The 13,836-nt window shown below is 40.7% G+C and overlaps 1 protein-coding gene across 2 annotated transcripts in view; it reads right to left on the bottom strand.

The window, feature by feature from the left end:
- ADCY8 (adenylate cyclase 8) overlaps window positions 1-13,836 on the bottom strand; it is a 228,347-nt gene that overhangs the window by 79,054 nt on the left and 135,457 nt on the right. For both annotated transcript variants that reach the window (XM_057532097.1, XM_057532098.1), the window contains exon 8: window positions 9,830-10,027. In XM_057532097.1, the coding sequence (XP_057388080.1) occupies window positions 9,830-10,027 (198 nt within the window). The remainder of the gene's footprint in view (window positions 1-9,829; window positions 10,028-13,836) is intronic.

Raw genomic sequence — 13,836 nt, 5'->3', positions numbered from 1 at the left:
TAAAAAGACCATGCCACTTGGAACAAATTACAAATGCTTCCTCTGAGAGCTTAGATTAGAATTTTGATTATAGTCAGCCCTCTGTATCCAGGGGTTCCACATCAGATTCAACCAACTACAAATCAAAAATATTCATGAAAAAAAGCTCCAGAAAGTTCCCCAAATCAAAACTTGAAGTTGCCACTCATCGGCACCTATTTGCATAGTACTTACACTGCATTTGCAACTATTAACATAGCATTTATATTGTACTAGGTATTACAAGTAAGTTAGAGATTATTTGAAGTATATGAGAGGATGTGTGTAGATTATATGCAAATACTATGCCATTGTATATAAGGGATTTGAGTGTCTGTGGATTTTGGTATCTACGAGGGGGGGGTCCTGGAATCAAGGCCCTGCTGATACAGAGGAACACCTGTATTATTACTTTTCAATCTGTAAGGCTTTGGTTGATTCAGGAAATGGTCAAAATCTAGTGTAACAAATTGAGTAATAATGAGTATTATCTAGTGCAAGGTAAGCAATATGCTACATGCTTTATGTGGATGATCTCACTTAATTATCATAACAGCACTTTAAAGAAGATCCCATTTATCATATCGCCATTTTGCAGATAATGACTCTGAAGATTAGAATAATTGAGGAACTCAAGTAGGACCTCACGGATTGTAAGGAGGGAATCCAGAAAGTGCAAGGTCTCGTTGGCTGCACTAACTGCTGCCACTTTGCTATTTTCAAGGTAAAATCATCTTCACAAGGTGCATGATCATGTGTCTGGTTATATTTCAGTGATGTGGTTTACAGTACAAAGAAAGAAAATGGGTTAAAAATTTGAGTCTATGTAAATCTTCATTAGAATGAAGGTGAAACATGATCTGGGCAAAGAATGGACCTCATAACCAGCCCACGAATTAGTTTAATAAATTGGCACTGCTGCATTTTCATGACTAATGAATGGCTCCTCAGCACAAAGCAATGCAATGTAAAGAACCCTTTTCTTAAGGCCTAGAGGAGTGAACAAATAACAGGGAAGAAAATAAAAGATACAGTGGATTTTATTAAATGCAACAGAATAAGAGGGACCACCGTCTTCAAATAATTAAAAAATTGTTTTCAAAATGAATATTCCTACTTGATTTGATCAGGTTGAGACTTGGGTTCCCTTCTAAGGAAGTGGAGCAGGAAGAACTTGTGTTCCATTTTGTTCATGTCTGTGGATGTCGGCCCTGCATGCTCTTGGAAGGCATATTCATAAATGAACTCAGAGCCATGAGGATCTGTGGGTTCCTAGATCTGTCAAAAGGAAGCCTGGAACCCCAAGTGTGATCACACAAGGTAAAGTCCATTCTAGATTGTTCATCCACAGAGGTGTGACCAGGGAAGCTAGCTTGCAGAGGTGATGGACAGAGCTTCTAATTTGCTATGTTTCTTTGCCTGAGGCATGCCCGGAAAATCTTCCTAGGTGGGTTGGAAGGAAATCACCCCGCTCTGCTAGATCCTCCTCTTCGACTATGAGCTAAAAGGTACTGACTAAATTCTTACATCCCTACCAGATGTAGAGGATGCTTCTAACCATAGCAATAATCTAGTTAATTGTCCAAACTACAATGATTCTGGTCTTTGTTTCAAGTGTGTATGTGGATTGAAAAATTTTATAGGTGAAATGGATTTTATCTGTCACCTTGGTCCAGCTCTTTGTAATACTGATTTCACTCACTAAAACCTCTCAGAAATGAGCCATTAACTCCTGCCTGAGTGTGATGGGGGAAATCAGCCCCTCACTTGAGAGCCCATTCCACCTTTGGATAAATCTAATTTGAAAAAAGATAATTTTCTAGCACATCTCTCATTAATATAAATTAATATGTTTGTTAAAGAAGAATCTCAACTGGGACAATCTGCTCATTTTGCATGAGTGAACGAAGGAATGTAACATCTGTTCTGTTGAATTCATGCATTATGGAGAATGGCACTGGCTAGAGCTCCCTTAAATTAGACCATTTGGGTGAAAAGCAATTGCAATAAAAAAAGCTAGGAACTAATTTTCAATAATTTCATATTTTGAAATAGAATATATTCCCTATTCTGGTGTCTAGCGTCTAACCAAATCATTTTCAAGAACAATTCTACGAGTGACAGGTGTATCTGAGGAATGTCTCACTGGTATATGTCTTCCCAAGTAAGTTGACCTTTGAACAAAGTAGATTTCCTCATAGTTAGTAAACTCACAAGGTCATGCTAGCATGTATTTAAGATGGACAGCTTCAAAAGAATGAGGCTGGAAGGATGCCATCCCAGAGATGACAGAAGACTCAATGATAATAAGTTATATAAATATTTTTGATAATGACAATATATAGTCTTCCTTGGTAGGGGGATGGATTGTCATAGGAGAATTCCCAAGCAGAACTTCATAAAGCTTCCAACCCACCATTCTCCCAGTTCCTCCAAATCTCCCATCCTTGGGAGAAAAGACTCTTCCTTTCTTGACTGGCCCAGTCCCACAACAGTGAGAGTGATAACTGTTCCTTTATTCCTTGCCTAGAAGCCCCTGGTTATAGGTAATGGTGATATGCACGCATGAAACACTAGGATTACTTTAAGGGCTGAGCTGATGACCTTTAGGTTGAAATCATCATAATTCTATCACTCTACACTACATTATTATAGGTGAAATTGGTATTCCTGACTCTGAAAATGCTGGCTTTGTGGGACTGGAGCTAGCTAATTGGTCTGATAAAAAGATACAAGTGAAATGGCCCTTGATATCATTTGACTACCTAGAGGGTGTAGAAATAGCAGGAATTTTACAAGGTAACATCAAGAATGTAAAGGAGTCTCACTTAGCTACTGTTTGAATAGGGATGGATTTTTTTTTCCCCCCTAAGTCTCTTTGAAGTCTGTCCTTCTTACCTGAAGGAGGTGGCCTAAATATTCTTATTATTCTGAGCCTTATTAGAGAAGTAAAACTCAAGAGTAACCTGAGCCTACAACAGAATAATTCCTTCAAAAGAATTTTTAAAAATAAGGTCATGAAAATGATCAGGAGGAGTCTAATTCAGATAAATGAGAGCGAACACCAAAGACCACTTGGTTCGATGTTCCACGTTCCTCTCCTCTGCATCTAAATAAGCAATGGTGTGTTTCAACAAATTCTGAACATCTCCGAAAACAGACAAAAGCATTTTTCTCATTACCTAATTCCAGAATCCAACATCTTAATCCATCAGATTATTCATTCATTTGCCTAGCCTTCTTTGCTTTGCTGAAATTCCTCCTTAATTATTTTAGTCTACTCACTGTAACTCCAATAGGAGTTTATGGGAAGAAGAAACATTTCAAAGTCTGTGATACATTTTTCCTGAAATCTCTTACGCCTCCACTTAGCTTTGATTTTCTTTATTAAAGATAGAGAAAACTGAGTGAAATTCTGAACAGAGATAAGAACCACTTGTACTCAGCCAAAGGATTATCTAAAGGTTTCCTTGTGTGACATATCCTTGTTTTTATGTGGTTACTGATGGAACAAAAGTAATATTAAATGAATGTTTTGAAAATTTTCAGCACCGAACTTGGTTCATAGCAAGCACTATCAATGGCCTATAGGTGTGTACTTGCTTAGGACACACCTTTATGTACTTATATAAATCTGTATTTATGAAAGTCACGACCCTGGTACCCTGGGATACAAACACGTTAAGACTGCTCTCCCCACCACCCTTTTTAATGAAGTAGTTTCTCTAAAGAAGCTCTAGAAGTGTAAGATTTATTTTAAGTGAGGGTGTAGCCTCACCCAGAATTGGATTGGCACAGAATTCATCAGGAGGAAAGGGAAAACAATAACTATTGCATTTATTCAAACATCTATTATATGAGTATTATGTCATCTAATTTTCAGAACAATCCAATGAGGGGCAGGTAGTATGATCATTGTCATCTCACTGAGATCAAACACCTTGTCCTGCATCACCCAGCCAGTATCTAGCAGGAATTGGGTTCAAGTCATGTCTACTCAGTAATCAAGTATATGTTCTTTCCTCTGTCTTTTAGCAAAGACCAAACACTTGTGAAATAAATGAAGCTTTTTCATGTGTGCCAGGGTGTCCATCTGAGTGATGGAAAGCTACCAACTTGTCAGTATCCAATAATGATCGGTAAATTAATCCATTGCACCCACATCTATTTCCAAAGTGGGATTTGAACCAAGGTCTCTTTGACCCCCGAGCCTGACCTCCTGGGAGCATTGGGAGGCTTATGGAGACATTCCTTCTAGGCCTGTCTGAGGTCATGTTGGCCTTGAGTATGGACTCGGAAACTGCTGATGTGACCTGGTCTCTGAAGGCATGAAGCAAGTGACTAGCCCAAGTCCTAATGTGCCACCAAGGACAGAGAAAGGTGACAACTCAGGACAATGGAATCCCAGAAGGGTTTTCTCAAAATGTAGGTCCCTTGCAAAATCAGAATCTTGGGGGCAGAGTGATGGGCAGGTACCTGCATTTTTAACAAGAGCCCCAGGTAATCCTCAAGTTTGAAAACTATTATCCTAGGACAAAGAGGCTTTTTATTGCTAAATTTGTAATATTGACAAAGGAGGCCTTGATTTCTCAAAGAAAAACAATTCAGAATTTAACAGAAAGATATCAGCATTGAAAGAAGGAAGGAAATCTAATCGTCATTGATATGGTTTGATTTTAACACTTATCCCACTAGAATACCCACACCAAAACATAAATTTTGAAGCATTTATTAAACATCTTAATCTTCAGTCAAGATGAGGAAGTTGCCTCATTCTGAGATGGTCACACTGTTTTTGTAACACTAAGCTGAGTGAGGTCGCTCCAAATAAGTGTTTTTATGTTATTAAGCTCTCTTAAGGCACTGAAAGTTTTGGGTTGGTTTCTCTGGCCTGGAAACATTCATAAATAATTATAATTAATTGCCTTCCCCATCCTAAGCTTCATTCAGAGTCTTGTCCTAGAAGAGAAATAAGGGCCAGAGGCTGAGAAATATCACCTTCTTAAGTGTTCTGGGGTTAAGTTCTTCACTATATAAAGAATAGACACAAATCAATAAGACAGAGGTGAGCATCACAATAAAAGATTACAATTAAGACAAAAGTTTAAGTCACACAGTTAAGATAAATGGGCAGATTGCACAATTAAGACAAGTGTGCAAATCACAAAAGAAGAAATATAAAGACCAAAACATAAAAAACATACAGAAAGACCTTCAACCTCAATTTTTTTTTTAAATGGCAGGAAGATGCTGCTTGTATCTTATCAAGTTGGCAAGTTTAAAAAAGTATAGGCATAATTTTTGAGCATGATTTCAGAATGCACATCAAGTATTTTAAAATGTGCATTCTCATACCCATCCTTACGATTTTATCCTAAGAAAATAATTAAACATGGATGTATGATTTAACTATGACAATAGTCATTGCAATGCAATTTATAGTTTATAATAGTGAAAAACTGAGAGGAAAAAAAAGCCCAAAATGGTTAAAACATGCACTGGATTAGTATGCAGTTACAAAAATTATTTTGTAACTAAACATTTAATAATGTGGGGAAAAGCCCAAGCAAAAATGCTTAACACTATGTTACAAGGCACGATGTACAAAACGGTCCTGTTTTAATAGAAAAATTGCATAGATAAGTATAAAGAATCATACTCATGAAAGACTAGCATGACAGATGCCAAAATGTTAACAGTGGTTATCCAGGGTTGTAAGATTACAAGAGATGTCATTTTCTTCTTCTTGCCTTATATGCTTGGTATAAGCTTTTGCCAGTGAAAATGAATTAATTTTTTTTAGGAAGAAAAAGAATCATATATAATAAAGGAAAAAATTCCAATATGATTGACAGTATTTGACAAACATGTCATGTTTCCTACATCTCTTTACCATAGTTCTAATTTTTGTTTGCCCCTGAGATCTGTCAGCTCCCTTAGGAAATTTTAGCTGGAAACTAAAGAAGGGCAGAGGATTCTTCTGTGAAATCTGGGAGGAAGTGGAGGGGACCTTTGAGGATGGGATTAGGGCCCCTCCCCCATCCTGGGGTCTTCCCAGAGACCTCATGTGGTTGCAGGGAAGTGAAGATGTTGAGAACCACTAATTCTAACCTGGCCAAGGGCTAACCCTTGGGTCACGTGACTTGTCACCCGTGTGATTTTTGAGTGAAGGGAGGTGCTATTTATAATTACACTGAGAAAATGGATGTAAACCAGGCAAACTAGCACATGTGTTCATCATGACCCTAGGGAATTCACAACCTCATAGCACTGACTGCTGAAAGCTATTAGGAGCTGTCCAACTATCTCATTTCACAGAAGCAAAAACCCTGGAACACAGAAGGAAAATGTGCTGCTCAAACTTGGCTAAGACAAATGAGTCATGAGCACACTTTCCTGAAGCTTAACTCTAAGGATTCCTCTGTGTGTATGTGTGTGAACCACCATGAAATGACACGGCAGGGAGTGAGCAGAACCTGACAATCGTCTCTCCGGAAACTCCACTGCCAAGAGTCAGACCAAAACCAACCCATGTCTTTTGGTTCTTAGCATTCACAAAAAATATCCTGAGACCAGCTGCGAGGTAATCTCCTCAAAGATTCTCCTTGACCTGTCTTCATTCATTCAACAAGTATTTATGCAACACCAGAAGACATATAAAAGTCCCATTTCTCATAACACTTGCTAGATATGCTAATTTTTATAAACTAATGTAACCAGGAAGTGTCTGGATGACATTTCAAAAGAGTTTTTGTGTTCTCCAATTCACGAATAAAGGTGGAGCGGAGAACAGTTTCCCTTGCTCATATATCTGTATATTGTTCAAACAGAATTTCTTTTCTGTTTGAAAAGAAATTCTCAAAAATTTCTTCCCTACAGAACTTCCAAGGTAAAATCATTCTTTCCATTTCCATTTTTCCTTTCAGAAAACATACTTTTATGGTCCAAACTTGCTCCCAAGAAGCAGGGTAGGGCAGTGGGAAGAGAAAAGACTGGAGTCACAAATACTGTAAATATTTCAACACATCTAAGATGCACAATTTTTACCCCACCTTTTAACATCTCTGAAATCAGAAAGTATCTTAACTATCAAAGGAGTCTTGAAACATGAGTACTTCCAGGGAGGTTTGTGATTGCTTCTGCTGGTCACCAGGGGGCAATATGAATACAGAACCATTTTAAATTCTCTGCCTGACTTTTTTTTTTTTTTTTTTTAGATCACATTCAGTGTGTGAACTCAGGAATTTCATTTTGGATTCAACTTCTTGGAGAGTTCTTTTTTTTTTTTTTTTAATCTAACCAGTACCCAGATAGAGGCATGTGAATTTCCTCACTGACTGTCTGCTGGGTGGGTTTTTTTTCTGTTCATTTTTACCTTGAGGGTGTAAGCACAGCTCATTGGGTGGTTTTTCTTAGCACTGCATAGAAAAATCAAGCACCTCACAGTTGGTGGTACCTTAGAGTCAATGAAATAGGCATCCAGATTCTGAGACCTATGACCTCTCCTTAACCTCTAGGAGGCTCAGTTTTCTCTTCCGGAAGCAAGATAGTACTGTTTCCCTGAGGATGCAGTAGACCAATATACAGAAACACCAGGCACAGAGTAGATTCACACTGATGCTGTTCTCTAACTCTGGAGTCCTATGGATTTGAAGACCCTGCTATTTTGGTAAGGTTTCTAGGACCCTTTCTTACTTGATCTCTCTCCCAAGCCCCTGTCCTGTGCCTCCCACCTCATCCAAAGTTCAAAGAGAAGAGGATGAAGCTAGCATAGGATTGTCTTCTTCGGACAAGGGTCTGGGAGAGCAAGTCCCCAGGGCTCCTGGGAGGGGCAGTGTCGTGAACAGACAAGGGCACTGGCTTTGGGGTCACAGTGGGCTCAGATCGCAGCCCTTCTACTGACAGTTCGAGTTTGGGTAGGCTACCTAATCATTTCTCCATGTCTCCATTTCAGCAAGTATAAAATGAGGCTCCTAATAACATCTACTTCATACTGTCATTGTTAGTCAATTTGTGCAAACAGCTTAGAATAGTGCCTGGTATTCGGTAAATACCCACTGACTATGACTTTTGATATATCCTCTGCTCAGCAGTAATGCAGCCCCTGGAGAGGGTCTCAGAGCAGGGGTCACGGGGGCCGTCTCTGTGACACGAGGGGAGTGAACATTAGCTGATGTGTCCACTTGCCTTCACTCCCGTAACCTACACGGCGCAGAGCACACACTAGGTGATGCAAAGCTGGACTGCCAGCGGCCTCATCCCTGCATGTCCATCCAGGATGCCGCCCTCTGCTTCTCCTAGAAGCTGGTCACAGAAATCAACCTCAGATACACTGTGCCTCCCCTAGATCCATCCCCCCTCCAACACCAGGTGCCTGCAGGTGCGGGCCAGACACTACTGAATAAAACACATTAGAAATTATCTCTAGTCTGCAAGGGTCAGGTCATTAGTGAAGCCAGTACCTCCTTAGCAAGAATGAATAAAAACGGTTTTGTATAGCTCTGGACACAGGTATTTACACAGGCTAATTGAGAAGATTCTTTGCAAGACCACCCTGCTCTTCCTAGCTCCTTCCACGTAGCAAGCAGGAAAGAAAATGCATTTAATTTGGACGGTAAGCCCTTAGTTATATTACTAACAAGAAAAGTCCACCTGCTATTTGAGGGGGACTGTTTAACAGGCAAAATGTTTCTTATCCTTTTGTTTTGTTAGTACATAGACATGATACATTTCAAATTGTCAATCACAGGTGAAGATAGTACTTTGGAGTTTGCAACCTTCAGGGAGTTTATCAAAGAGATTCGCTGGGAATAATGCATGTGCACAGAAGTGTGAATTCTCCAAGCCTAAGAAAGGAGAATCTCCCAGGCAGTTGAGCAGACTCACAAAAAACTGTTCACTGGAGCTTTGCACAGTATAGAATCAAACTCCTGAAATTTGCTTGCAAATTCCCTGCTGTTCTTGCCGGAAATTCCTGCAGATGCCAAGCACCTCCTGTGCTCAGTCAAAGAAGGTCTGTCAGCCTCCATCAGTGCAAAAGAGCAGCCCAGTTAAGCAGGGACAGCACCACCTCCCCACTACACTCTGCAGTTTGGAGCTGGGCTGGGAGAAGGGTCATGGAAAAAAGTCAGCAGCGGTATGGTAATGCCGGCTACTTTTGAACAGTTGATCTGATCAAGGCATTGCCTGGAGCCTTTCGTCATAACCTAAGAGGGAGGCACGTCCATCATCCTCATTGTACAGAGAGGACTTCGTGCTCACAGAATCCTTCACTTACTGACGGTCACCTAGCATGGAAGTGGCAGAGGTGGAATTCGAACCCAACCCTGAATCCACAACCCACCTACCATGCCTTACATCAGGGGGTCTGAGCAGTGGACGACTGGGAAAATGGGAGATCAGGTGTCTCCAACCTAAGAAAGACAGTGTTTATCATTAATGCTTGCATTAGGCTATCGGGTACCCTCATATATTATGTTACAAGGGTGGCAGGTTCACCTACAAACAAAGGCAAGTGGGTGCTAATGACATTTGGGTTAATAATCTCAAAGTGGAAGGAACTCCTTTGTTCTTTCCGTCATCTTTTCCTTCAAAAGCAAAGCTGAGGCTCTCTTTATCTAACCAGCATCTCCTTTCATGGCCTTCAGTCTACTCATGATTTTCAAAGAGAAAAAGAAAAGACAGTACCAAACCAACCAAACAAACCACAAACACACCAACCAAAACCACAGCCCCTGGGCTCTCTCTAGTCCCATGAACATTTGCGACAATTTATTCCAGAGAAAGAGCCACTATGGAGACCCAGGTCTACCTTGTGCTCCAGGCTGGAGTCTTTAAACATCAGTGAGAATGGCTTGATATGCTCTCTTCTCAATTTATCGCCACTCCGCAAGTCGATGGTATGTTCTATTCTCTTGTTAATTTCCTCAGGCCCCGACTGGACATGCAAAGCTTGTGCGAGATGGTTTGGAAGTAGATTTATTGAATTTCTTGTTAGGGCAGCCAGAGTCTAGGGGGAAAGCACATGCAAACACAATAAACCTGCTAGTCCCCTTTGGATTAAAAAGAAATGCAATGTGTTCAGATTAGGTTGCATTGCAAACAGTAATAGCATTCCATGCAGTTGTATTCAGTGAAACCTACAGAAGCTGATAAGTTAGCATTCGGTTCAGAGAAACACAACCTGGCAAAAATAGCACATCAAGAGGGATATTTCTCTTTCCTCTGTGTAGGTGCCCTGAACTCCCTTGGTTCAGGTTATTTGGAGAGTGGTCGGCTTGGAAGTGTTAATCAAGACCCTTTCCCTAGCCAGGCACACCCCTGGCATGAGAGAAAGAAAACCAATACAAATAGCAGAAAGGAAAACAGATCCGAAAAGTCCGTGGAAATGATCCTCTCCAACCAAGCAGATTCCACATTTTCATGTGGTCTTTCCTTTAATTGTGGTGGAGAGACTTGGGGACCAATGGCTTGCATTTTTTTTTTTTAGCATTCCTCATGAACAGCCAAATGAGCCAGGATCTGCTCCTTAAACTTGATAAAGATTGTCAGATTTTTACACTAGACGAACGTTTTTTTCCCCACAGACCATTATATATCTATATCTTCACATAGATACATGTTTTTAATTTCCTTTAGGCAAAAAAAAAATGCCAGCAGTTTCAGCCTCTCACCATGTCACAGGTTAAACAGCAGGAGGTGGGGAAAGGCACAACCACCGTGGTTGGTCACTGGGTGTGGCCACGTGGATGCAGAAACAGCTGTGGCTTTTGAAGACACACCAGATTTGGCAGGGAGGACTCTGTGTCCTGGCAATTTAGCTGCAGGTGCCAAGATCAACTGGTTGGATCTAGCCAAATGCAATGCTCACTCACAGCTCCAGTTTAAGACAGCTTCTATGACCAAAAACATGGGAGTTGGAGCTGGAGAGATATAAGGACAAGGATGTTCATCTGCTCCCTCAAAAAATTTCCTTGGGGAGAGGTACAGGATGCTGAACATCTGTAAAGGGGAAGAGAAAACTCTGCTTCTGTACAGACTCACTGCATCTTCATTTCTCTGCCAGCCTCTCACCTTGGCCAATGTTAGACCATAGGCTAGACTGAGATAAGATGGTGTAGTCATCAAATGGCAGCCTGTGAGAGCTGACAGAACATCCTGGAGGTCCTTCTGCCTGAACCCTTCATGTACCTGTGAGCCTCAGAGAATCATGCTCACGAGCCATCAGCTTTTCTGCAGCCAGGTCAGATCCTCTGACCCCAGAGCCAGAGCCAGAGTCGGGGGCTTTGATCTCATGGAACCTTCTAGCCCATTCCATAAGTATTCCTCCTATGGTACTGTTGGACTCTTCCTTTCAAGCTTCATGGAGATATTCAACGTAACCTAAATTCAAAGTCTCTAAAGAACTCTTGAGCAGGGCTTCATCACTGGTAGAATTTACGGAAACCTTCTTCTCCAGCCCCAGGATAAAGGATGGAGTTGCATGTGCCGACACGCAAAAGTAAAGTATGTGCTCTTCGGGCACTGAAGTTAATTTCAGCTCTGAGTATGAAGGAGGCTACCACAGAGAAAAAGATAGATGTTCAGGGGAGGTATGGCAGGATGAGAGGTGAGGAGGAGGGCTGGAGCAGAGAGAGGGAAGCAGGGACCAGTGTTCCAGCAAACAGAACAGCAGGGTCCATGTAGGGCCAGAGGGCTTGAGCCCTGGGATTAAATGATGTTAGAACAGCATCTCAGAAGGTGAAAGAGACTGGAGTCCACCTTCTGTGGATCTCCTATTGGTTTCTTGGGCAGAAATTCTCTCCACATAGTTTGGAAAACGACAAAATTTAGTCTTCTACCTTGGAGAGGAGGTGGAAAAGACACTCAAGCTACCCTCGTCTGGACATACATTCTGGCTTAGAGATGCGAAAATGCTCCCCTGGCAAATGCTTGGAGCTGGGATCTGACAGGAAAGGAGAGGAAATCAGCTCACTATCTACGCAGATCCACAGTTAGGCATTTCTCTCTTTGTAATTTTTATTTTCCTACAGTTTTCCTTCTTTGAACTGAATTGCGCCTTCCACTCTACCAGTCCCTCATGCCTTCAATGGCTCTTAGACTTCTGGATTTCACAGAGAAGGGGAGTTTCAAAAATATTTTTGGACTGATTTATACAAATTATAGCAGTAGCAGCAGTGATTGCCACAGCTACAACCCTCTATAGGACCACCATTTCATAAAAGAAAGGGCATGTTTTTTTTACAACAAGAATGACATAAGCTCAAAACAAAGGATTGTTCTTTACACTGAATGCATTTAACTTAATGAATGTCCCCATTTTTCTCGTATTGATGGGGACTGGTGAAAATGTTATCAGGGATTGACTGCAGTCTGTAGGGAGACCTTTGGAAAACCAGGAATAGATGTTGCTTCCTGAGTGCCTGTGTCATTGACCACTTTTGTAAGGCAGAGACCAGTAAAACTTCCTACTTTCAGAGCTCCCCTGCCCCTTATTGATGGTCTGTGTGGCTGCTTCAAGTGAGAGATAAACTTGGAAGCACCTCTCTTTCTTTCCTCATTGCCACCAGGTTACAATTAAGAGCTGGGAAGGAGTCCTTACATCAAAATGTCAATGATGCTGAGATGGAGAATGCTTTTCTTGCCCAGGCAATTATTTTTACTCCTTGCAATTATATCCCTAGTATTTTAATGCAGGTAGTCTATGCTCAGCCATTCCTTTTCTGATCATTTGTTTTGTCAATTACATATGACAATTATACCTGCTGTTTGACAAGCAATCTCTCTCAACCTACCTCACACCTTCAGGACATATACGCTCAAGGGAAGACCAGCATCAACTCAGTAAGTCAAGCAGGTTGGAATTAGGAAGAGAAACCATCTGCTTTCATTTACCCCCAGTGCACCACTGAAAAGTATGAATGGCTTTGGGGGATAATATAGTTTGAGATTGTGATAGTCCTTCTCCACTAGTAATGGCCACTAAGATGATTTCACCATGTGTTGGCCTCCAGTAAGATAATGCGGCCAACACTAAAGATTCATAAGCTGATATCTCCACAGTGATTCACTTGTAAGCAGTATTGGGGAAATGTGTAACGCATCTTATCTGCCTGTTTAGAGTCTATGATGGAACAGGCTATTTTCAATAGAATATGGTTTTCTCCCTTTAAGACTTACAGGACTAGTGTGAGGGAGATCAGAATCATGTTAAAAAATAGCATAAGCTTTCAAATATGATTCCAGTCTTAAATTGACCTCCCAAAATGTTGAGATTGTTCTTTCACATAAACAGCTTAAGCAACTGGCAAGAGAATAGGGGGAAATAATGGATGAAATGGAAGGAAATGGTAAATGACTGAGAATAATTGAATATCAATGATTATGAATGTAATTATAATTCAATTCAATTACACATTGAAACATGTATTAAAATATGTATCATATATAATTTATGAACAATTTAAATACAATACTTAATATACAATACTAAATGTGTATATTCATTTCTTTACTTTAGCTGGCATTTTCAGACATTTAGGAGATCAGATTAGAGCAGCGATGTTGGGAAAAATCAAAGTTTGCAGCTGAGGGGGCCTCTCATGTCTGAGTCTCTTCACAAAAAGACACTGCTGCCTGGTGATTTATCCTAACTGAGATCCATGGCCCCCCTCAGGCATTTCAATTACTTCCTTACTCACAGGTGCCTAACACAGATCAAAGCCCAAATGAAAACCAGAGTCCCTTCTGAACCCAAGTTTCTGATCATAAGGTCTTGCCTGCGAGTCTGGGGGTTCTGGTGAAAATTATCATCCACGT

The sequence above is a fragment of the Balaenoptera acutorostrata genome, chromosome 17, assembly GCF_949987535.1.
Source record: "Balaenoptera acutorostrata chromosome 17, mBalAcu1.1, whole genome shotgun sequence".
Taxonomy (NCBI): domain Eukaryota; kingdom Metazoa; phylum Chordata; class Mammalia; order Artiodactyla; family Balaenopteridae; genus Balaenoptera; species Balaenoptera acutorostrata.
This window is presented reverse-complemented; position numbering and strand designations above follow the sequence as displayed.